This window comes from Tympanuchus pallidicinctus, unplaced genomic scaffold (assembly GCF_026119805.1).
Source record: "Tympanuchus pallidicinctus isolate F22 unplaced genomic scaffold, pur_lepc_1.0 scaffold22, whole genome shotgun sequence".
Classification (NCBI taxonomy): Eukaryota; Metazoa; Chordata; class Aves; order Galliformes; family Phasianidae; genus Tympanuchus; species Tympanuchus pallidicinctus.
The window spans coordinates 41697437-41719921 of NW_026294739.1; the positions used below are offsets into that span (position 1 = coordinate 41697437).

At 62.8% G+C, this 22485-nt stretch overlaps 4 protein-coding genes across 5 annotated transcripts; 2 read left to right on the forward strand and 2 right to left on the reverse strand.

Annotated features, from left to right (window-relative positions):
• Nucleotides 1-539: 539 nt before the first annotated feature.
• Nucleotides 540-12949, forward strand: ZNRF1 (zinc and ring finger 1). The gene is made up of 5 exons (XM_052685324.1): nt 540-1028; nt 10872-10967; nt 11298-11403; nt 11491-11581; nt 11696-12949. The coding sequence occupies exons 1-4, from the start codon at nt 611-613 to the stop codon at nt 11546-11548; spliced, it is 678 nt and encodes a 225-aa protein (XP_052541284.1). The 5' UTR covers nt 540-610; the 3' UTR covers nt 11549-11581; nt 11696-12949.
• On the reverse strand, nt 12928-17013 carry LDHD (lactate dehydrogenase D). Of its 2 annotated transcripts, XM_052685295.1 has the most exons (11): nt 16903-17013; nt 16712-16824; nt 16497-16638; nt 16285-16426; nt 14989-15148; nt 14723-14922; nt 13916-14044; nt 13657-13784; nt 13486-13576; nt 13313-13424; nt 12928-13238 (listed from the first exon to the last, which is right to left on the reverse strand). In XM_052685295.1, the coding sequence occupies exons 1-11, from the start codon at nt 16996-16998 to the stop codon at nt 13073-13075; spliced, it is 1479 nt and encodes a 492-aa protein (XP_052541255.1). In that variant the 5' UTR covers nt 16999-17013; the 3' UTR covers nt 12928-13072. The 2 variants fall into 2 exon arrangements, with proteins under 2 accessions (XP_052541255.1, XP_052541254.1); XM_052685294.1 differs by having other exon boundaries at nt 14723-15148.
• Nucleotides 17014-17367: 354 nt separating this feature from the next.
• LOC128081749 (chymotrypsinogen A-like) lies at nt 17368-19109 on the reverse strand. Its single transcript, XM_052685323.1, has 7 exons — nt 19040-19109; nt 18839-18942; nt 18640-18719; nt 18483-18561; nt 17854-18034; nt 17635-17768; nt 17368-17557 (listed from the first exon to the last, which is right to left on the reverse strand). Exons 1-7 carry the CDS (start codon nt 19107-19109, stop codon nt 17396-17398), a joined length of 810 nt encoding a protein of 269 aa, XP_052541283.1. The 3' UTR covers nt 17368-17395.
• A 1153-nt stretch (nt 19110-20262) lies between these two features.
• Nucleotides 20263-22034, forward strand: LOC128081747 (chymotrypsinogen A-like). Its single transcript, XM_052685322.1, has 7 exons — nt 20263-20332; nt 20430-20533; nt 20683-20762; nt 20841-20919; nt 21368-21548; nt 21634-21767; nt 21845-22034. Exons 1-7 carry the CDS (start codon nt 20263-20265, stop codon nt 22004-22006), a joined length of 810 nt encoding a protein of 269 aa, XP_052541282.1. The 3' UTR covers nt 22007-22034.
• The last annotated feature ends 451 nt before the right edge of the window (nt 22035-22485 follow it).

Below are 22485 nucleotides of genomic sequence, written 5' to 3' on the forward strand. Positions count from 1 at the left end.
GCTCGGCGGCGTGCGCGGGGCCGGCGGGGCGCGGAGCCGCACCGCCCGAAGCGGCCGGGCCTTCTTGCCGCGCGAGGGGGAGGCCGTGCGGGACTTCGCGGCACCGTGCGGGAGCGGCGGTGTCGGCAGCTGCCGCCGCGTCCCCGCGCCGGCCGGCAGCAGCGCAGGGGTTAAGGGCGGCGGGCCGGGGGGGGGCCGGGGGCGGGAGCATGCGTGCTGCCGGCCTCCATTGTCTCCGGCGCGGCGCCCAGCAGCCAGGCGGCGGCCGGCAGCGAGGCTGGGCCCGGCGCAGCGCGCAGCCCCGCAGCCGCTGAGCCCCGCGGGAGGGGTCCGCCCGCCGCCCCCATGGGCCGCAGCTGATCGCCCGGCACGAGGGAGCCCCCCGCCCTTCCTCTCGGCCCCCCCCGGCTTCGGCGGTCTACGGCGGGCCCGGCGGGGGGAGGATGCCCGGGGCGGGGGTGGGTTTTCGCCCGTAGCTCCCCTCGCCCCCCCACCCCCCTCCCCTCCCCATCCCTTCCCCCGCTTCCTTCCGCCGCCTCTCGCCGCCCGGCGCGGCCCCGTTCCCCGCGGGGGGGGCTGCGGCTCGGCTCCCTCCGGCCCCGCGCTGCCCATGGGGGGCAAGCAGAGCACGGCCGCCCGCTCGCGGGGCCCTTTCCCGGGGGTGTCGACGGATGACAGCGCCGTGCCGCCGCCGGGGGGGCCGCCCCCCTTCGGCCATTACCGGGCGGGCGGCGGCGGCGCCATGGGGCTGCGCAGCCGCTCCGTCAGCTCGGTGGCCGGCATGGGCATGGACCCCGCGGCCGCCGGAGCCGTTCCCTTCGGGCTGTACGGCCGCGCGGCGGGGGAGGCCGAGCGGGCCCCGGGCGGCGGAGGGCCGGGGACCGACTCCACGTACGCCCATGGCAACGGTTACCAGGAGACGGGAGGCGGTCACCATAGAGACGGGATGCTCTACCTGGGCGCCCGGGCCTCGCTGGCCGATGCGCTGCCCCTGCACATCGCGCCGCGCTGGTTCAGCTCGCACAGCGGTGAGTGCCGGAGCCCCGGCCCCATTCCTGCCAACCCTCGGTTCTTCCCAGCTCCTCCTTTCCCTGATGTTGCTCGGCCCCTTAATGCAGGTTCCCACCTGCCCCGGATCCCCCCGGCTCTGGCTTCCCCCGTTTCCTACTAGCCCCAGTTTTCTCTGTCTTCCCACAGCCCCGGTTCTCCCCTTCCCCTGGATCCCTATAGCTCTGGCTTCCACTTATTCTCCACTTCCCCTCTCTCCCTCCATCTGCTGCTTCTCTTCATCCCAGCTTCCCCCATTTTCCCCTAGCTCTATCCCCTGATTACTCCCAGTTCCCCCCCCCTTTCACCAATTCTCCCCAGCTCGCCCCCGCCCCAGTTCCCCCTAGCCTTGGCTTCCCCCGCTTCCTGCTAACCCCAGTTTCCTCCTTCTTGCTCCACCCAGCTCTGGTTCCCCCCATTTTCCCCTTTCCCCTTCCCCTGATTTCCCCCAGCTTTTCTCAGTTTCTCCTGGCCCCTTTCCCACGTTCCCCCCGTCTTCTGGTTCCTCAAAGCCTCAGCTTCTCCATTTTCTCCTGGTCCCCTCCCCTGGTTCTCCCCTTGTCTCCCCTTCCCCACGTTTTCCCCTGGCCCCTTCCCCTCACTCCCCCCAACTCCAGCTTTCTCCCAGTTTCCTTTGGCCCTTTTTCCTCGCTCTTCCCAGTGCCTGGTTGCCCCCAGTTTCCCCACTTGTGGCCCTTCTGCCCAGTAAAGAACGTGGGAAGGAGAGCTTCCCTGCTTTGCTCAACCCTAAACGATTCCCCCTCTGCTCCTGGGATTGGGGTTGGCACTGTGCGGTTGTGTCAAGGTCAAGGCAGGAATGAGTGGTGGGAGGAGGAGGCTTACTGCAGGGGAGATGTTCTGGCCCTAGGGATGTGCCATCCTCCCAGGACTTGAAGGGGGAAGCAGAGGAGGTTTGTGTGAGGATGCTGGGGCTCGAGCCCTGGGTCTTGAAGACTGGCTAGAGCTCCTCATGCTGCTTTTGGAACTGTGTGCAGGAGCGTCAGGGAGGGACAGCAGTCCTCACGCCTCAGGTACTGGGAAAAGGCACTCCAAAATGAGGCGTAGGAATTTTTCTCCTTTTTTTTTTTTTTCACCTGGTAAAGGGCCAGGGAGAGGCTGGAGCGGGCTTCCTTGTTCCAGCCAGCTGGCAGAGGAGGAACTGCCTGCCTCGTGGGGCTGGGGAGCCAGATGGGTGATCCCACAGGAAACGTGTGAGGCTGAGGGAGGGGTGGGATTGCCCCCCGCTCACCCCCAGGGCTTGGACGATGGTGGGTGTCCCTGTGCCTGGGAAGAGCTGTGTGTGAGCAGGGCTGTGTCACTGACCCAGTTCTGGCTGGGCACAGGGAGCAAGGAGGGAGGTCCTCCCCTCCCTCCTGACTGGAGGGAAGTCATTTCAGGGATGTCTCCTTGCATTTCCTGGAACAGTGTGGGATTTCTCTCCCACCCGGTCTCTTTACTGCCTTTTCATGTGTTCTCGACACATGACGTGGTCTGGGAATTTCATAATATGTCTTGGGACAGTGCCTCATTTTCAGGAAGGCTTGAAGCTGAACTAGTGGATGAGAGCAAAGTGCCAAGCAAGGCTCATGGGGCCTGTTTTCCTACATCCATCTTGGGCTTTTTCCCCTTGTCCAGGCTCTGGGGACTGCCTTTCTCAAAGCTGTGCAGAGCAGGATGCCCCAGGCACTGCTGATCCAGAGAAGCTGACAGCAGGGGTCTCAAGCCTTGAGCGCTCCTGCAAACTTTCTGCTTCTATGACCTTGTTCTGCTGTGCAGCATCCTTTGGGCTTTCTGAGTGAGGAGAGGGGCTCTGCTCCCTCCAGCCAAGCTTTTGGGTGAGCCTGGTGCTCCTGTATGGAGGTTGCACCTCAGGAAGGCCTCGTCACTGAGCTGTGTGTAGAGGTGGTTGCTCACAGCCTGTGACATTTCAGTGGTACTCCTAAAACTGCAGTGCCAAGAGGCAAAAAGCTGATGGTAAAAATAAGCCGACTGCAAAATGGAGTGAGCTGTTTGCAGCCCTGATGTGGATTGGTGCAATGATGGAGCCCACCGCCCTTGGAGAATCACAGTGCCGGCGGTGGGAGCTGCTGTGAGAGCCGTGGGTCTCTCTGGTGCCTCTTTTGGGGCCCTCTGCGAGTGTTTGAGCTGCACTGAAGTGTGCACAGGCGGCAGTGAGTGCCATTCGGTCTGTGCCAAAGCCTCTCCTGGTGGTATCTCTTCCCTTTTGCTAATTATTTGCAAAAGGATGCTTAACAACCGTTTGGAAAACTTGTTGGAGCTTATGAAGCTTCTGTACTCTTCTGCTCAGTGTAAGAGGTTAATCTGGAGACTGTAAAGGGAGGGGAAGGAGGCCAGCTTAGGATAGCAGGAGTGCCAGCAAACCTTCCATGATTGCAGCAGGGCAGGCTGGCAGCACGCGCTCCTTCCTTTCTTCCATCGACCTGCTCCACTCCATCAGCCCCAGAAAATGCTTAAGCAGCAGCGTGCTGGTAAATGGAGAGGAGCTTTGATGTTGCTGTACGTGACTCTCTCTGCTCAGTCCAAAGGATGTCTTGAGGGTGGGGATGAGGAGACCCATGGGCACGGCAGGCTGAAGCAGGAGGATACGTGCCTGGGGAGTGTCAGTGCAGCCCATTGCACAGTGTGGGTCTGGAGGGAGGCTCCTGGCCTCCTGCCTTTGCACAGGGAGGGGGTAGCAGGGCTGCAGACCTGGGTGCCGCCTGTGTCAGCACATGGGGAGGGCTCTCTCTTGGGCTTGTTGTTCCAGCAGTTTGGGGAAAGCACACCCTTTGGATCTCAGCAGGACAATGAGAAGCCTCGGGGGGGGAAGGGGCTGTTGCTGTGGCACAGTGCCTGCAGTAGTGGATGCATGGGTGGGCTTGGCACCTCCTTGTTCTCTTTATCGGTGCTGCTGGGTCTGTGTCCCTCTGTCCCCCTTTCTGTGGAGACTGCACCTCCCTGGGTGTCTACCATTCAAGTGAGCTGCTCTAGATCGACCTGAAACTGCTTTGGGGTTTCTGCATCTGCGTGGGGTTTTATTCCTTGCGTTGTTGTAAGATGACAAAACAGCTTGTGCAACTTTGGAGCTCTCTCTTGGTTCCTGACCACCCTGCCCCTGCAGCTTTGTGATGGTGAGACCTTAGCGAAGCCCACACTGGGAGGAAGAATGCAGAAAAATGAGACGTGTGGCTCAACACCACATGTCTCTTGGGTTATGTGGCTCTCTTAGTATGCTCTTGTTACTCATCTTCATCAGAGGATCTCAGGGAGTTTGCAGAGGCTGTAAGTAGCTTAAAGTTTATCTGGAAATCCCTCTCATCGCCCAAAGCCCTTGAGTGTTGGAAGCTCCAGCAAATCCATATCTCCCTGTCAGCCAGCTAGCCCAGAGAAGTGCCTGGCTCATCCTTCTGTGCAGTGCAATCAGGAGTAGCACACCAACAAAGTAAGCTGTTTGTCCTGGATGCTGGGAGCAAAACGGGGGTGAGTCTCCTCTGCTCAGTAGGGTGTTGCCTTCCAGCTGCTCTGCAACCTTTGCCAGGCAGGCCTGCAGCTGTGGATCAAGGAGGAAAGAAGCATTAAGTGGTGTTGGATCCAGCCCTGGGGAAAGGACTTGCTAGAGGAAGAGCTGAAGATGGATGGATGGATGGATGCCCTGGCAAGTGGCACATCTCTGGTGCGTCCATGCTGATTGTCTCGCCAGTGCTTAACTACCCTGGCTCAGGATCTCTGTACACCAAAAAAGGAAAGCTGTATTCTAACTTGCTCATCAGCTCAGCTACGGCTTTCCTGCCACCATCTCCTCAAGAAGCGAGCACCGTGCAGGCTGCCCTTCACATCTGCAGAAACCTGCTGTGGCAAACCTGGTTTTGCCAGTGGAAATTTCCAGAGGAGGTGCTCCTCAGACTGTCTCCCTATTGCTTTGGTGCTGCTGTCTGTGTGGGAAGCAGTGCAGGAGCAGTCCCGACAGCCCCCCAGGCTAGCAGTATTCAGCAGGGGAGAGCTGGGGACGGGGCAGCTCTGCTGGAAGAAAGAAACCCGGAATACCAGAAGGCAGGAAATTGAGGCATGGCTTTTATGCACGCTAGCAGCCTGGAGATGAAAATAAGTGTGTCAGTGTTGGCGTGGTGCGTGAGCAGCCGGCAGCGGTTGTTATCCCCCAGCTCCACAGCATGAGCCCTGCAGAGTCCCCTGGCTGCTGTGCCTGGGCACTGCTTACCGTGCTGCTAGCAGGCTTGGCTGGGCTCATTCACTCTAACCCTGCGTGTAAATCAGAGCAGGAGAGCTGCTTGCCCTCCCTCTTCTGTGTGTGTGCTCCAGAGATGCAGGAGCGATGCTCTCGTGCTCTCGGGCTGACCCACTTCCAGCCAGGATTGTCTTCCTGGCCTGTGACGTAACTTTATCCCATACTCGTTTGTTTTGCTGACATATTTGTTCCAGCAAACAACTGTAACGGCTTCTCTTAGTTATTAATGCACTGTTAGGGTTCCCCTCCGTCATCTGCCGATCGATTAACGTGGACATCTTTGGTAGAGGAGTGGGCCTGGGGGCTGGCAGCCGGCCAGCAGGGCTTTGAGAATCACGAGAGGATGCTATTAAATGCTGGAAAAAAAACTATCTGGGGAGAGGTTGTTTGAATAATAATTAAAAAAAAAAAAGCATAAAACAAGCATTTTCCTTTCCAAGGTAATCTGCCGTGTGCCAAATCAGGCGGCACAGCTCATCAGTGAGCTCCCTGTGCCGGGCACCCACTGCTGCTGGGTGCCTGCAGCGTCTCACCCTGCTGCTGTGCTGAAAGCCCAGGTGAGCTGGAACCCTTTTGGAAGGAACGCAACCGGGCGTCCTCCTGATTCTCTCAAAAATAGAAATCTGTGAGAACCGATGTGCGATTCACAGGAGCGAATGTTCCTGCTGCAGGCAGCACCCGAGGAGGCCCTGAGCGCTGCAGAAGCCCCGCGGAGCCGCAGCTGCAGGAAGCTCTGTGCCTGGGGCCTCTCCTCGTGCTGCTGCGCAGCGTTTCCGTGGGCAGAGCCTGGCCACCCGTGTTTCCTGCCTGCAGGGAGGGGAGCGTTCCTTTCGCTGCATTTCAGCACTGGGTCAGGAGAACATTTGAGAGGTTCTGTCGGCTGCTGAGGCTTCAGCAGGGGCTGGGGCTTGGGGCTGGCTCTCTGCTCCTTCCCCTCCTGCCCCTGGTGTTGTTGGGGTGGCTGTGGATTGGGACCAGAGGGGGTGTTCCAGGCTGCTCCCGCAGCTGTGGGCCTCTCGCTCGCAGCGGAGGAGTGAGACCACGTGCTCTGCGCGGCGGCCTCGCAGGGGAGCGGTGGAAAGATTGACCCTTCTGCTGATTTTAGCAGGAATTTCCAAGGGCTGAGCTTCCTGTCCAGCTTGCTGAGGCCGTGCTGGTGACAGAGGGGCTGTCCCCTACCAGGCAGAGCAGTGGGACTGGGCCAAGCCCTGCCAAGGCACCACAGCATGAGGAATTGAACCGAAGCGGCTCAGCACCGTTTCCATCCCTGGCAGGAAGGCCGACGTGACAACAGTGGTATTTTTAGAGGCCCAGCTGCCTGCAAGGCACGAGGAGGAACGCAGCAGTGGGGGATTTGTAAAGGCTTCTGCCTGTGCCTCCAGCCTGCCCCTCTCCCTGGGGTCTGGTGCCTCCTCCCATGCGACCCCAAGCACTCAGCTGGTAGCAACCGTGTGCCCAGGGTTGGTTTGGATGTGTTTTGGGCCCCATGGGTGGTGGGGAGCAGGGAGCAGCTCTCTGGGGGCTCAGGTTTGATGCCTGGGGGCTGGGAGGCAGCCAGGAAGTCCTATGTCCCCCATGGCTGTGTGCTTTTGGCAGCTCTGTGGGCTTAAGCCTGGAGAATTGCATTGGCGTCTGATACAGTAGGGCTTTGGGGGTGGGTTTTTGGAGAAGGCTATTGAGGGAAAACCTGCATCTCTTGTGGTGATGGAGTAATTCATTTGGGAGCATGGCTTTGCTGGTGATGGAGTTGCGTTTTGTTGGAAGTGTTGCAGTGGAGATCCAGCATTCAGACCATCCATTGCAAGTCTCCATACAGCTGTAGCTGGGGAGGATGAGGGAAGGCTGTCCTTATCCGCGTGGCTTAAATTCCTGTCTGGAGGGAGGTGGAGCTGCCCTTCTGCCTCGGGTGCTGTGGGGGAGCATTCTGTGGGGCACAGAAGTGGTGTCCTGGGTGCTGCGTGGCAGCTTGAGCCCATCGTTGCCTCCCAAGGTGATGCCTTGCTGGTGGTGCTCACAGGCAGCCCATCTCCTTCACATGTGAAATATTCTGGAGGCAAAAAGCAGTCTCTCGAGCTGGCCTTTGGATGCAGGACTCCTCTGCTTCGCGTTGCTGTTCTGGGGAATGCTAAAATTAGCTGTGTGCTATTCCTTAGGCAGCCTGTTCCCAGCACTGGGGGTGTTCCTGCAGTAGCACAGAGCTGACTGGGAGGCAGGGGGACTGCAGGCTGTGGTTCCAAGCCCACGCTGGAGGGAGCACAGCGTGCGGTGCAGGAGGGAGACACCACCTGTGACATCAGGGCTGATGTTCGGCAGGTGTGACTGCGGCCACAGGAGGGCTTCTGTGTGCACTGCCACCCGGCGTCTCTGCTGCGTGCCCCTCCTCCACCCCCCAGGAAGGTGGGATGCTTCCTTTCCACCCTGGCCCTGCCCTTCTGGCTTTCTGCACCTCCCCGTGGCCATGAATCAGGAGGAAGGATGCCTGCGTGGCCCCTAGGAGCAAGGCCAGAGTGCTCGGCTCCTTCCTGCCTACGTGCCCCTGCTCACGTGCACCCCATGCTGCCACCCACGCCACCATGGCAGTGTGGGCACACAGCACCCCGTGTCCTGCGGGGCTGTGCTGGGTGGGCGCTGAATCAGGGGCTTCTTTAGCTGCCTATCAAAGCAGTTTTGGCATTCGCTCGTTAGGCAGGAGCTGAACCAAGGGTGCTTTTCAGTTCTTTGGCTGTTCCCGTGTCACTTGGGAAGCTGTGGCTGGAGGCAGCCTGTAGGCCGGAGGCCAGTGGGGTGTCACATCTTCAGTGGGACCCAATAGTTCTCTCGTTTCTCCTGCCTGGACACATCCTCACCTGATGCAGGGCAGCTCACTTTGATTGAAGTTGTGCCTTTGCCCTCCCAGAGCTCTCAGACAATGTGGTGGTGCTTTTGGTGCTGTCGGTGTTAACCATGGGGCTCTTTCGGTGCTTTTAGGACCTGCTGGAGGCTTCAGAGGTTCCCAGCTCTGCTCTGCCTGGCTCTCTAAAATTAACCATGTAACCTTCCTAAAAATACTCTGAGGGCACCAGCCCCTGGAGGGCCACGAGTGCTGCTTGCTCATGGTTTCTAGAGCGAGCCATTGGAGGGATGAGGTCACCCGGCAACGCGTGCCTCGCAGCCCTGGAAAGCTCTTGTCTTCCTCAAAGCCTCCTGCAGGATGCCTTGTCCTCAGACCCCATGCTGATGGGGTGCAGTGGGATCCCGTGGCAGGGTTGGTGCTGACAGCCCATCCTGCATCATAGGGGCCTCCCCTGAGCCTCCCGGTGGGAGGAATAGCTGAGCCCTTCCCCTGCTCTTTTTTGAGGTGTGTGGGAGGAGGACGGGAAGGGCTGCAGGAGGAGGAGGAGGGAGGGAGGGAGGGAGCTGAATTTTCCATGAGCAGCTGCCTAAACGTCATCTCCTGTGTTGCTCGGGCTGGCGGCTCCAGCAGGATGGATTAACGAGGGTTTTGGGGAAAGCAGTAAATAGCACAGCCCTGCACAGGGGCCGGCTCCGAGCCCCAGCATCCATCTCAGCATCTGGAATGCAGGCGGATGCTCCAGCCTGGCGACCCACGCAGAAATGGCCCCAATGGCTCCATCCACCTGCTTCCCAAAATGTCACCTGGCAGTGGCATGAAGCCCTTTCCCTGCGGGTCACTGTGTCTGCAGCTTGGCCCCTCGTGGTGCCCCTCGCCCAGGTTTGGGGCCAGCTGTCCACCTCAGGGACCCCCGAGAGCATCGCCTCTGCCAGCTGCTCTCACCATGCCGAGCATTTGTGCCGACAGCTGGGGTGCAGCGCAGCCCCCGCCCTGCAGCCTCATCGTGCTCCTTGCTCTGCTCCAGGCGGGGGGGATTCATGCCTTTTCATGATGCTTTTTGTGTTGTTTTTCTCCCCGTCTCGTAAAACGTAGAGCTAGGAATGTCCTTGGCCCAGCCCAGTGCCGCTCAGGGGCCTCTCCCTGGGGTTTATGCCCTACATTTGTGCAGCACCCCGTGTCCTTGCCGTGGGGTCACAATGGGAGGGCTGCGTGCCTCTCTTTGCCCTCCTGGCGTGTCTCAGAGGGTGCTGCTGGATCTGGGGCAGCCGTTGAAAATAGCATCAAGCATGGAACAAAAAGGGGGGACCGCAGCTTTGCCGGTGCCTGTGCCAGTGCTGGAGAAAATGAGGTCTAACGGGGATGCGGCCCTTCCTGGCAGCTCGCTCCAGTTCAGGAGTCGCCGAGCGGAGCCGCCCGAGGACGTCACGGCTGACAATGGGGCTGGTGCAGGAGGGACGGGGCTGGCGGTGCCCGGTTCAGCCGGGGACGGGAGCGCATCCCACACAGGGAGCGGGCTGCGAGGCTATCTGAGCCCTCGCTATAAATACACCAGCAGGGTAAACACTCAGGAGAGGAAAAAATGCTATTTAAGCCAATGGGTGCTGCTGCCACGAGGTATGAATTGGTCAGGGGTAAATTTAGGCTGACGATGAGACGGCAGATTGCGATGGGCTCCCTGCTGCGGCCCATCCGGCTCTGGCCTGGGATCCTGTGGGGAAGGGGGTGCAGTCCATGGCTCCCTCTGCCGCTACCGAGTGCTCGAGTGCGAGGCATTCTCTGCCCCTCTGAGCTCCCTCCGTTCCAAGAACCCCAAAACCCCCCAGCCCCATCCGCAAACAGGAACTCAGTTTGTCCTCATTTGTGTACGCTCCCTTTCTTTCCTGTACAGGCTTTGCATATATATGAAAAAAGCTCTTAAGCGGCACTGCAGTCAAACCTGATCTGCTTTTAGAAGCCGGGTCCTTATGTTACCCTCGCCATCTCTGCAGGCAGGGATTGCTCGGCATTCTGGTGCAAACCCACGGCGATGGCTGCACGCCTTGGGCTACATCTGCTCAAACTCAGGGCTGAGCACAGAGTGCAGGAGCCCCGGGCACCTGCAGCTCTGTTGGGGTTCTGCTCTCGATCACAGCCGTGTTGCTCACAGCAGCGTGTGTGTGCCGTAAGGCAGAGTGCCCACGAGGTGCTGAGCTGGGTCCTTGTGTTAGGAGGTGCCTCTGAGGAGCTGGAGGGATGCAGAACTGTGGTCTTGGTGAGCAGAGAAAGGGGACTGCATTGGAGTGGGCTTAGAGAGGGATGGGGGAGAGGGATGAGCCACGCTGTCATTGAAAACAGAGCCCAGAGGACCCGGCGGAACTCAGGATGGTGTTGTGGGCCTTGGGGATATGGAATGGCTGCAGGCGCTTCCTGGGTGGACAGAGCTGGCTGTCGTGGGGGGGAGACACGTCCCTGGGTACTGCGTGATCCTCGCCCTTTAATGCCTGGGAGCAGCTGGGGCCACGTGTGCTGCACTCTGGCTGGCTCCCCTGCCCTCTGCGCAGGGCTGAGGGACGAGCGGCACGCCGGCTGGGTGGCTGTGCCTGTGCTGGCTCTGCGGAGCACCCAGAGCAGGATGAGCGTGCAGCCGGCAGGCGCAGCGTGGGGGCAGTGGCACCATGCAGGTGGGGGACCCTCCGTGCTCCCTGGGCGCGGTTGGGCTCTCCTTCCTCCCTCCTGGCTCAGGAGCTCTTCCCTCTGCTCTCCTTCCAGGTTTCAAGTGCCCCATTTGCTCCAAATCTGTGGCTTCTGACGAGATGGAAATGCACTTTATCATGTGTCTGAGCAAACCTCGCCTCTCCTACAACGGTAAGGGCTGGGGTGGGCACGGTGTCTTGCCAGCGTGGGGACGCCGTGAGCGGGCAGGAGGTGCAGGCGGGGGCTGCAGCGTGCCAAGAGGGCTGCGCTCCAGCTGCTCGCCGTGTCCACCGCTTTTCCTTGGGACCCTTCGTAGCACAGCTCTGTGCTGCTCACCACAGTGAGCCGTGCCCTGCAGGGCTGTGCCGTCCCGCTATCCTGCCCAGCAGGGGTGAAGGCAGGTGGGCTGAAGCCCAGCTTAGTGGGGAATGTGGGGCTGAGCCTCGCCCCAGGCGGGGACGCAACGCCCCTGTGTCACCGGTGCTCTCTTCTCCTCTCCAGACGACGTGCTGACCAAGGATGCCGGCGAGTGTGTGATCTGCCTGGAGGAGCTGCTGCAGGGGGACACGATAGCCAGGCTGCCCTGCCTCTGCATTTATCACAAAAGGTACGTGGGCACAGGGAGCCGTGGTGGCCGGGAGGCAGGGGCAGCCCTGCACTCGGCACCGAAGCTGACCCGCTGTCTTCTCTCCAGCTGTATAGATTCCTGGTTTGAAGTGAACAGATCTTGCCCAGAGCATCCTTCTGATTGACCTGCTGGGCCTGCTTGCTGACTTCTCTCTAAGGTGAGCCCACAGAGGGGTGGGGAGCGGGGGGTGAGAAGGGCTGAGCAGGAGTGCGGGTGTGAGCCGGCCGTGGGGCTGCGCTCGCTGTGCTGATGTGGCCTCGTCTCTCCGCAGGGCACCTTGCTACCTGCTGTACCTCCTCTCCCCGTCCCTCCTGCCCCGCCTGGACTTTTGGGCTGACGTTCAATTCCTCACAGACGACAAAAACTCAAAAAAAACCAAAAAAAAAAAACAAAAAAAACCAACCAACCAACCAGAAACTTGAACCCACTCGGGACAACGGCGAATTTTTTTATTTTCTTACTTTTATTTTCCATCTTTTTTTTTTTTTTAATTTAAACATTAGGAAAAAACCAACCAACCAACCAACCAACCGCAACAGCAAACCTTGCAACATCCAGGAGAGACAGTGTGAGAAGAGCAAAGCGACCCGCTCTCCCTGCAGCCACGAGGAGGGATCCAGCACCGAGGGAGCCGCCGTCCTCGGCCCGACGCTGCCATGATGTTTGGCTTTTGTCCCCGCGCGGAGCGGCGCTGCCGGGGAAGCGGCCAAACGGAGCGCGCGGCACTTCTCACCGGCTCGCCTGGCGCCCGCGGGCTCCGCTCGGTTTTTGCACTGACTACACGGGAATTTCCTCCTCTCTCCCGTTCTCCCTTTTGGAGATCTCCAGCCCGGCCCCGGCAGCGTGTGATGCGGACTCTGCCCCACGCCGGGAGCGGGGCCGCCGCTCTGCCCCATAGCGGGGTCTGTCTTTCAAGTGTTTACAATGAGAAAAAAGGAAAAAAAAAAAAAAAAAAAAGGAACAAAAAAAAAAAAAAAAAAGAAACAAAAACAACAACTACAAAAAAAAAAGAGAAAACCGACAAAACCGAGAAAAAAAAAAAACAATTATTATTAAATGAAGCTTCGTGTTGACTGGCGTGTTCTTCGATTTGAGCTTCCCTGCCCCGGTGATGTTTACAGACTGGTCACTCTTTAACTCAGCTATAACCACTCAGAGACTGGACAGCCGCAGCATCCCCGCCCCCCCGCCGTTGCCAAAACCTCCCTCCCTCCCATCGAACCCTTCGAGGAGGGGACCTGGGGGTCCTCCTTGGGCCCCGCCAGCGGCCGGCAGGTGAGGACCCCCTGTTTTATGGCCGTGCCCCCATCCCCGTCCCCTCCTGGCGCGGCGGGCGCGTTGTCGTTGGTGAGACCTCCCCTGCCGGTGGCCGTGCCCCCGCGGGAAACGTTTCTGTATTTATATATTAAAAAAAAAATGGGGGGGGGGGAAACGAGTTCAGAGCTTGGGGGAGCTTCCTTCATTAGTCAAGGTGTTTTGATATGGTATTAAAACAATGTTCAATAAAATATTCACTGTTATTTTATTTCACTGGCGTTCTTGGTGAAGCGGAGGACCTCCGAGGGGGGTACCAGAGCCCCCCCCCCCCAGATCCCCAAAAAGCAGGAGGACGGGTGGATGCGCTGTGCCCTGCTGCGGGTCGGGGCGCTCACAGCACCTTGCCGGGGTTCATCAGATGGAGGGGGTCCAGCGCGTCCTTGATGCGGCGCATGGCCGCCAGCCCCACGGCACCCCGCTCCTCGCGCAGCAGCGCCCGCTTGCCCAGCCCCACGCCGTGCTCCCCGGTGCAGGTGCCGCCCGCAGCCAGCGCGCGCCTGGGGACGGGGACACGGCTGTCATCGTGGCGCCGTCCCAGGAGCCCCCTGCCCACCCGGTGCTGCAGCCCCACCTGCCCAAGCGCTCGGTGAAGTCGTGCACGCGCTGCGCCTCATCCGGGTCGTCGGCACGGAAGACGAGGATGCAGTGGAAATTCCCATCGCCCACGTGTCCCACCATGGGGCCTGTGGGGACGGGGTGAGCGGGGCTTGGGGCTCGGCGCCCAACAGTGGCGGTGGTGCTCACCGGTGAGGCCGGAGTCCCGCAGGTCCCGCTGGGTCTCCAGCACGACGTCGGGCAGGCGGGAGATGGGCACGCAGACGTCGGTGGAGTAGCCCTGGGGGGGCACGGCTGGATGTGGTGCCGGGAACGGGCTCAGGGATGGGGACAAAGAGGGGACACGTTGCCAGACCTCACCTGGCAGCCGGGCCGCAGGGCCAGGGCTGCAAACCAGGCGCTGTGCCGTGCAGCCCAGAGCTGCTCACGCTCCTCCGGCGCCTGCGCCCAGGACAGGACAGAGCCACCATGCAGCTGCACCAGCTCCTCTGCGGTGGTGGGAGACGGTGACAGAGTGATCACAGCAGCTGCCAGTCACCATCCTGCACCCAGGACCCCACTGTGCCCCCACCATGGGCAGCCCTACCCAGTTCCCCCCCTTCCCCATCTCCGTCCCTACCCGCCTGCTGCTGCTGCTCAGCCAGGCTGCGCTGGGAGCCGTGCAGCTCCAGGAAGAGCATGGCCACCTCTGGAAGCTCCAGCCGACTGTAGCGGCTGCAGGCGCCCGCCATCACCTCGTCCAGGAGCTCTGCGGGGAGGAGGCAGCTGGGGACACTGCTGAGGTTGTCCCGTTCCCATCCCCAGTTCCTCCCTGTCTTCATCCCCATCCCATCTTCTCCACACTCCTTCCCATCCGTGTACTATCCCCATCCCGTTCCTGTCAGTGTAACCATCCTCATTCTACTTCTTTCCCATTTGCATCCTTGCTACCTCCTTGTCCTGCAAATCTCACCTATGTCCCCATCCCTCACCATCTCCCAGTCCCGTGCCTATCCTCAGTGCATAGAATCACAGAATATTTTGTGTATGAAGGAACTTTAAAGGCCCTCTCTGCTCGCAGTCCCTGCACTGAGCAGGGACACCCACAGCTCCATCAGCACTCACAGCCCCGTTCCCTGACCTTGGCTGTGTGCAGGGATGGGGCAGCACCAGCTCTGTGTGCAGCCTGTGCCTCAGCGCCCTGAGCACGAAGGACTTCTTTCTCAGCTCCAATCTGAATCTCCCCTCTTAGTTAGCAGCCATTTCCCCTTGTCCTGTCACAACACTCCCCACTCAAGTCTTTGTCCCCTTCTTTCTTACAACCCCTTTAGATACTGAAAGGCCGCTATCAGGTCTCCCCATCCCCATCCCTGTTATCATCCCCCTCCTGACCCCATCCCATCCCATTCTGTCTCCATCCCACTCCCACCCTCCCAGCAGCACCCACCAATGCGTGCCACAGGCACGGCCGCCTGCAGCACCTGCACGGTGCAGCCCACAGCATCCCGCACGCTGGGGAAGGTGCAGACAGCGGAGAGCACAGCCTCAGGCAGGGGGTGCAGGCGCAGAGTCGCCTGCGTCAGGAAGCCCAGGGTGCCCTCGGATCCCACAAACAGGGAGGTCAGGTCGTAGCCAGCCGCGCTCTTCCTGTGCAGGGAGAGGTGAGCGGGTGCCGGGCACCCCGACCCGTGGCCCCATTCCATCACCCCATACCTGGCGCTGCGCCCGGGCCCGGCGGTGTGCAGCAGGCTGCCGTCCGGCAGCACCACGCGCAGGTTGAGCACATTGGGCCGCATGGTGCCGTAGCGCACGGCGTTGGTGCCCGAGGCGCCCGTGGCCGCCATGCCGCACAGCGAGGCGTCCGCCCCGGGGTCTGCGATAGAGCCGGGGGACCCGATGTGCCCAGGGGTCGGCAGCACCACCAGCACGTGGCACCCCTGGGGCAGGGAACACCTGGGACCCCGCCACCCCCACCCTTGAGCACCCCCACCCCGTGCCTGCCTCTATTGCACCAAGCATTCCCCACAGCACCCAGCTCTGCGGGCACCCCCAGCATCCCTAGCAGCCCAGCCCTGCCAACACACCTTGTCTCGTGGTATCGCTGGCCCCATGGGCACTTCCATCCACCCCTGTGCTCCCAGCACCCTTGGCCACGTGGGAAACCCCGGTGCTTCCCCATCAGCCCCAGCCCTCCCAGTGCTCCCTGCAGTACTGGCCCTGTGTGCCCACAATAAACAAAGTCCCCAAGCAGCTCCAGCCATCCCAGCACTCCCAGCTCTTGCAGCACCTTTGGCTACATATGCAACCCCAGTGCTCCTAGCTCTATGCGCTCCCAGCTCTTCCCAGCGGCCCCAGCCATCCCACTGCTCCCAGTGCTCCCAGCACCCCTGGCAACATGGACAACCCCAGTTCTTCCTGTCCTCCCAGCACTCCAAGATCTCCCCAGCCATCCCAGTGCTCCCAGCACCCTTGGACCCATGGAATATCCCAATGCTCCTAATATTCCAAGATCTCTCCAACCATCCCACAGCTCCCAGTGCCCTTGTCCCTGTGATATAGCTTCCCAGTGCTCCCAGTACCCTTAGCTACATGGAAAATGCCCATGCACCCAGTATCCCAAGATCTCCCCAGCCACTCCAGTGCTCCCAGCACCCTTGACCCTATGGAATATCCCAATGCTCCCAGTATTCCAGGTTCTCCCCAGACACCCCAGTACCTCCAGCACCCTTGCCCACACAGGCAGCCCCAGTGCTCCAAGTGCTCCAAGTTCTCTGCAGCCACTCCCAGCCCTCCCAGTGCTCCCAGCACCGCAGTCCCTGTGGGGAAGCTCTGGCATCCCAATGTACCCAGCGCTCCCTGCACCCTCGGCCACATGGACAACGCAGCGCCCCAAGTTCTCCCCACATCCCCTGCCATCCCATTGTTCCCAGCACTCCCAATGCTCCCAGCACCCTAGACCCTTCAATCCAGCCCCGAGTGTCACCCCATGCTGCCCAGCACCCCCAGTACCGACGGGGAACCAGAGCCCAGTGCCGCGCAGATGGGCATTGAGAGCCTTGCGGGTGACGCCGGGCTCCACCGCCACCGAGAAGTCCTCAACGCTCAGCTCCGAGATGGCGACCATGCGGCTCAGGTCGAAGCAGACGCCGCCCTGGCACAGCACAGCATGGCACGGGCAGCAGCGGGCGGTGGGGGTGTTGGGGGGGCTGGGGGCTGCGTACCTGCACGGCGTTGACACCGCCCTCCAGGCCAGTGCCGGTGCCAAAGGGCACCATGGGCACACGGTGCTGGTAGCAGAGGGCCACCATCTCCTGCAGCTGCTCCACGTCTCGAGGCCACACCACGGCGTCGGGGGGTGCGCACCTGGAGTGGGGCACAGCTCTCATCGCCGGCCCCAAGGTGCAGCACAGCCCCACGGCGCTGCCCCCAGCCCCACCTGTGCATGGACTCATCGTGCCCGTGCTGCTGCCGCACCGCCTCTGCCACCGAGACGTTGGGGTCCCCAGCCACGGAGCGCAGAGCCTGCAGCAGGCCGGGGGGCAGCAGGCGCTGCGGGAGGGGGTCTGGTCAGCACGTGGTCAGGATCAGCGTGCGAGGGGACCCCTCGCAGCCCCCATCCCACCCCACCTGGCTGCAGCACCCGCGCCGCCCCACGGCCCCCGCCAGCCGCAGCGCGTGCCGCAGGGCCATGTTGGGCCTGGAGCCGTGCCCGGGGCTGCGCATGGCTCCGTGCTCCCCAGTCCCCTCCCGCCCAGCGTTAAGGTGGCTCCAGGCACTGAACGGAGGCCTGCACGGCGTTATCTGACCGCAGCCACACGGCCCTGCCCTGCGTGTTGGGGTCAGAGAGCAGCGCAGCTCTCCTGGTGGGCCCCACACCATTGCAGCCAGCTGTCCGCACAGCAGGCACAGCCCACCGTCTCCTCTCATACAGTTGTCTCTGTGCCCAACCTGGTGTTCCCACACCCAGCCAGCAGAAGCCCCACGTCCAACCAGGTGTCCCCACAGCTCCGTTGGCATCCCCATGTGCACCCACACGTCCTGCTCCTGGCCAGCGTGCACAGCCCAGGGCTGCAGCAAGGACACAAAGACATGTTAGGGGAGAGGAACTTTATTCGGGGCTTCAGTTGGCCGATATCACGGAGTCGATCCAATCGCGGAGCGCGGTGACACGCGTGTAGACAGCGGGCACAGAGGTGGAGCAGGTGCTGCTGCCCCACGAGACGATGCCCACCAGCGTCCAGGCGCCGTCCTTCTGGCACACCAGCGGGCCTCCGGAGTCACCCTGCAGGCAGAGGGGTGAGGATGGGGGCACAGGGAGCCGGGGCTTTGGGGCTGCGCTTTGGGGCACGGGGCACCCACCGAGCAGGAGGAGGTTCCGTCGGCGCCGGCGCACACCATCATGTTGTAGATGCGTAAGCCCCAGTACTGCTTGCACTGCGTGTTGGTGAGCAGGGGAAGGGCCGCCTGCTGCAGGATGGCCGGCGTGTCCGCATCTGTCGGCGAGCGGGAGGCATCCGTCAGTGCCGGCTCAGCCCGGGGCCGGGGGTAGAGACGGGGAGGGGGCCGCGGCCGCGGTACCGTTGGAGTTGAGGACCCCCCAGCCCGTGGTGACGCAGCTCAGGCCCCCGGGGAAGTCGTCGGTGGCCTCGGGCAGGCAGACGGGCGACACGCGGGCGTTCAGCTGCGCTGGCGTGGCCAGCTTGATCAGCGCGATGTCGTTGCGGATGGTCAGCCAGCTGTAGCTGGGGTTCCGGAAGACCTGCGGCAGCGGCAGCACTGACAGCAGCTGCCCCCGAGTGGGGCACTGCGTGCTGGGGGTGCGTGGGGACGGGCAGGGGGCGGGAGCCGGCCTTGGCACCCACTGTGCTCACAGCTGCCCTGAGGGTGGGGACCACCAAGCCAGCGCTGGAGGGGACCCCAGGACCCAGGCAGGGATGCCATCAGCACTGGGACTGACGGGGGCCCGGTGGGCAGAGCTCCATCCTTGGGGAACCGGGGACGGTGCTGGGACCCAAAGCCGAGTGCTACCAAGGGCCCAGAGGGACCCAGCACCACGATGAAGGACTCTGTGGGGACGCGAGCCCAGATACAAAGGGCAATGAGGACGACGAGGGGCCCCAACCCCGTGGACGCGGGGCGCCCATCCCCGCAGCGCTGCCGGCACTGAGCACGGCGCCCGCAGGCACGCGGCCCAAAGCTGGCAGTACCTTGGCGACGCCCAACCTCTGCTCGTCACTGGAGGACTCCTCCCGGTCGTACGCGCCCAGCACCACGGTGTCGGTGGTCCTGGGCAGGCAGGCGCTGAGCCCCGGGCGCACGGACAGCCCCGGTTCCGCGTCCACCCCACGGCTGCCCCGCGCTTACCTGACCCCGCAGTGCGCGGCGGTGACCACCCATTCCTCGTTGATCAGCGACCCGCCGCAGAAGTGGAAGTTGCCGTAGCGCTGCCGGAGAGAGCAGCTGTCAGCCCCACAATCGCCTGGCCCCATCCCCGTCCCCATCCCCGTCCCCATCCCCGTCCCCATCCCCATCCCCATCGCCACCCATTCCGGTGGGCGCTCACCTGCAGGGACACCTGCCAGGGCCAGGACCCGGGCACCGCCGGCTCCCCGTTGACGATGCGGTTGAGGCCGCGGATGACGGGCGTGATGGCGGGCACACCGCAGCCTGCGGGACGGGGACAAGCGTGGGGCCTCGGCCACCTCAGCCCCGCACCCCAAACCCAGCCCCCCACCCACCCGGCTCCCTGCCCTGCCCCACGCACTCGGCAAAGAGCGGGCGGCACGGGCAGAGCCCGCCAGCACCAGGCAGCCCAGCAGCCACAACAGAGCCATTGCCACTCACGGGAGACAGGCTGGGCACGGGCACAGCGCTTCTTATGGCCCCGCGCTGACCTTGTGCCGTGACCTCCAGAGATAGCGCGGCACCGTGTGGGGCCGGCACCTGGCACCACGGCCATCACCCACCCCTGGGAACTGCCCAGACCGCTGGGATGGGGACCAGCCGCTGCCAGGCGGCCTTCCAGGAAACGTCCCCAACGGGCACCGTGCCTGTGTGCACCCACTGCGTGCCGGGTGTGCCTGGCAGCGTGCTGCCTGTGCTGGAGGTGGGCCTGCTTCCATGCAGAGGGCTGCCGCAGCTGTGCTTCCGCTGTTGTAGGGCTGGGTCTCTGCATGGTGCTTTGGCAGACACAGGAGTTCAGCCTGCTGCATTTTGTCCTGAGCGTCAGGGCCCTGTGGTATCGCTTTTCCCTCACGCAGTGGGGATCACGTTCCTAGGGTGCTCTTGGTCCTCCTCATCCTTGGTTTTGGGTCTCTGTGGTGTACCCAGCACCAGTGATGGGATCTCAAAGCTGTCCCAGCTGTTCTATGCTCAGTCCAGGGCAGTCCAGCAGAGCCTTGAGCATCATCCCAAGGTGCAGGCCAGCAGCTGCTGCATGAGAACATTGGCCCAGGTGTCCCCATGGTCCCTGCTCCCAGCACTGAGCAAGCTACCCGTGCCCTCACTCCCACCATGCAGAAGTGCTTCCCAACGTGCAGAGGGAGCCCAGTACTCACTGCACCAGAGTGCAGTCTATTCCTTGGAACCACGCTCACATCCTGGCTCGGTCCCCAGCAACACCAGGGACACCATTCTCACTGCGGTGGCAGTAAACAGAGCCAGATCACACAGCTGGTGCCCAGCAGCACAGCCCTCTGCATGGAAGCAGGCCCACCTCCAGCACAGGCAGCACGCTGCCAGGCACACCCGGCACGCAGTGGGTGCACACAGGCACGGTGCCCGTTGGGGACGTTTCCTGGAAGGCCGCCTGGCAGCGGCTGGTCCCCATCCCAGCGGTCTGGGCAGTTCCCAGGGGTGGGTGATGGCCGTGGTGCCAGGTGCCGGCCCCACACGGTGCCGCGCTATCTCTGGAGGTCACGGCACAAGGTCAGCGCGGGGCCATAAGAAGCGCTGTGCCCGTGCCCAGCCTGTCTCCCGTGAGTGGCAATGGCTCTGTTGTGGCTGCTGGGCTGCCTGGTGCTGGCGGGCTCTGCCCGTGCCGCCCGCTCTTTGCCGAGTGCGTGGGGCAGGGCAGGGAGCCGGGTGGGTGGGGGGCTGGGTTTGGGGTGCGGGGCTGAGGTGGCCGAGGCCCCACGCTTGTCCCCGTCCCGCAGGCTGCGGTGTGCCCGCCATCACGCCCGTCATCCGCGGCCTCAACCGCATCGTCAACGGGGAGCCGGCGGTGCCCGGGTCCTGGCCCTGGCAGGTGTCCCTGCAGGTGAGCGCCCACCGGAATGGGTGGCGATGGGGACGGGGATGGGGACGGGGATGGGGACGGGGATGGGGATGGGGACGGGGATGGGGATGGGGATGGGGACGGGGATGGGGCCAGGCAATTGTGGGGCTGACAGCTGCTCTCTCCGGCAGCGCTACGGCAACTTCCACTTCTGCGGCGGGTCGCTGATCAACGAGGAATGGGTGGTCACCGCCGCGCACTGCGGGGTCAGGTAAGCGCGGGGCAGCCGTGGGGTGGACGCGGAACCGGGGCTGTCCGTGCGCCCGGGGCTCAGCGCCTGCCTGCCCAGGACCACCGACACCGTGGTGCTGGGCGCGTACGACCGGGAGGAGTCCTCCAGTGACGAGCAGAGGTTGGGCGTCGCCAAGGTACTGCCAGCTTTGGGCCGCGTGCCTGCGGGCGCCGTGCTCAGTGCCGGCAGCGCTGCGGGGATGGGCGCCCCGCGTCCACGGGGTTGGGGCCCCTCGTCGTCCTCATTGCCCTTTGTATCTGGGCTCGCGTCCCCACAGAGTCCTTCATCGTGGTGCTGGGTCCCTCTGGGCCCTTGGTAGCACTCGGCTTTGGGTCCCAGCACCGTCCCCGGTTCCCCAAGGATGGAGCTCTGCCCACCGGGCCCCCGCCAGTCCCAGTGCTGATGGCATCCCTGCCTGGGTCCTGGGGTCCCCTCCAGCGCTGGCTTGGTGGTCCCCACCCTCAGGGCAGCTGTGAGCACAGTGGGTGCCAAGGCCGGCTCCCGCCCCCTGCCCGTCCCCACGCACCCCCAGCACGCAGTGCCCCACTCGGGGGCAGCTGCTGTCAGTGCTGCCGCTGCCGCAGGTCTTCCGGAACCCCAGCTACAGCTGGCTGACCATCCGCAACGACATCGCGCTGATCAAGCTGGCCACGCCAGCGCAGCTGAACGCCCGCGTGTCGCCCGTCTGCCTGCCCGAGGCCACCGACGACTTCCCCGGGGGCCTGAGCTGCGTCACCACGGGCTGGGGGGTCCTCAACTCCAACGGTACCGCGGCCGCGGCCCCCTCCCCGTCTCTACCCCCGGCCCCGGGCTGAGCCGGCACTGACGGATGCCTCCCGCTCGCCGACAGATGCGGACACGCCGGCCATCCTGCAGCAGGCGGCCCTTCCCCTGCTCACCAACACGCAGTGCAAGCAGTACTGGGGCTTACGCATCTACAACATGATGGTGTGCGCCGGCGCCGACGGAACCTCCTCCTGCTCGGTGGGTGCCCCGTGCCCCAAAGCGCAGCCCCAAAGCCCCGGCTCCCTGTGCCCCCATCCTCACCCCTCTGCCTGCAGGGTGACTCCGGAGGCCCGCTGGTGTGCCAGAAGGACGGCGCCTGGACGCTGGTGGGCATCGTCTCGTGGGGCAGCAGCACCTGCTCCACCTCTGTGCCCGCTGTCTACACGCGTGTCACCGCGCTCCGCGATTGGATCGACTCCGTGATATCGGCCAACTGAAGCCCCAAATAAAGCCTCATTTCCCCGACACGTCTTTGTTTTTGTGCTTCCAGGCAAGCAGCGCTGCGCTCCGAGCCCCTCGCACAGTGCAGGGCCACTGAGCATGGGTTGGTGCTGGTGGCACAGGGACACACATGCAGCACAGCGGGACAGGCAGTGAGCAGCGCTGCTGTGCAGTGCCTGGAGCCACCTTAACGCCCAGTGGGAGGGAACAGCAGGGACACAGGGCCAGGCCCCACCGCTGTGTGCAGTGGGGCTGGTGGGGAATGTGGGACTGCAGCTGGGGGGGGATGGGCGGAGGGGCCTGAAGTGTCTATGAGGGGCCCAGAGGAGTCACTGAGGGGTCCCCGGGGTTCCCAGCCCCAGGGGTGCCATGTGGTGGCAGTGCTGCTGATCCTGGGACACGGGGTACCCTCATACCATTGCAAACAGACCCTGAGCAAATGCCCCACTGTGTGACACAGCTGCCATGGGAATAT

What these genes read in the sequence shown, in the direction of transcription:
- ZNRF1 (XM_052685324.1), top strand. Translation starts at nt 611, where the DNA reads ATGGGGGGCAAGCAGAGCACGGCCGCCCGCTCGCGGGGCCCTTTCCCG. An exon ending in ACCTCGCCTCTCCTACAACG is followed by an intron (nt 10,968 to 11,297) that starts GTAAGGGCTGGG and finishes TCTCCTCTCCAG; the next exon opens with ACGACGTGCTGACCAAGGAT. An exon ending in CTCTGCATTTATCACAAAAG is followed by an intron (nt 11,404 to 11,490) that starts GTACGTGGGCAC and finishes TCTTCTCTCCAG; the next exon opens with CTGTATAGATTCCTGGTTTG.
- LDHD (XM_052685294.1), bottom strand. Translation starts at nt 16,998, where the DNA reads ATGCGCAGCCCCGGGCACGGCTCCAGGCCCAACATGGCCCTGCGGCAC. An exon ending in CGTGCCTGTGGCACGCATTG is followed by an intron (nt 14,045 to 14,722) that starts GTGGGTGCTGCT and finishes TCCTCCCCGCAG; the next exon opens with AGCTCCTGGACGAGGTGATG. An exon ending in TTCACCGAGCGCTTGGGCAG is followed by an intron (nt 13,239 to 13,312) that starts GTGGGGCTGCAG and finishes CCCCGTCCCCAG; the next exon opens with GCGCGCGCTGGCTGCGGGCG.
- LOC128081749 (XM_052685323.1), bottom strand. Translation starts at nt 19,109, where the DNA reads ATGGCTCTGTTGTGGCTGCTGGGCTGCCTGGTGCTGGCGGGCTCTGCC. An exon ending in GCCGCGCACTGCGGGGTCAG is followed by an intron (nt 18,562 to 18,639) that starts GTAAGCGCGGGG and finishes CTGCCTGCCCAG; the next exon opens with GACCACCGACACCGTGGTGC. An exon ending in GGGGGTCCTCAACTCCAACG is followed by an intron (nt 17,769 to 17,853) that starts GTACCGCGGCCG and finishes GCTCGCCGACAG; the next exon opens with ATGCGGACACGCCGGCCATC.
- LOC128081747 (XM_052685322.1), top strand. Translation starts at nt 20,263, where the DNA reads ATGGCTCTGTTGTGGCTGCTGGGCTGCCTGGTGCTGGCGGGCTCTGCC. An exon ending in GCCGCGCACTGCGGGGTCAG is followed by an intron (nt 20,763 to 20,840) that starts GTAAGCGCGGGG and finishes CTGCCTGCCCAG; the next exon opens with GACCACCGACACCGTGGTGC. An exon ending in ACGGAACCTCCTCCTGCTCG is followed by an intron (nt 21,768 to 21,844) that starts GTGGGTGCCCCG and finishes CTCTGCCTGCAG; the next exon opens with GGTGACTCCGGAGGCCCGCT.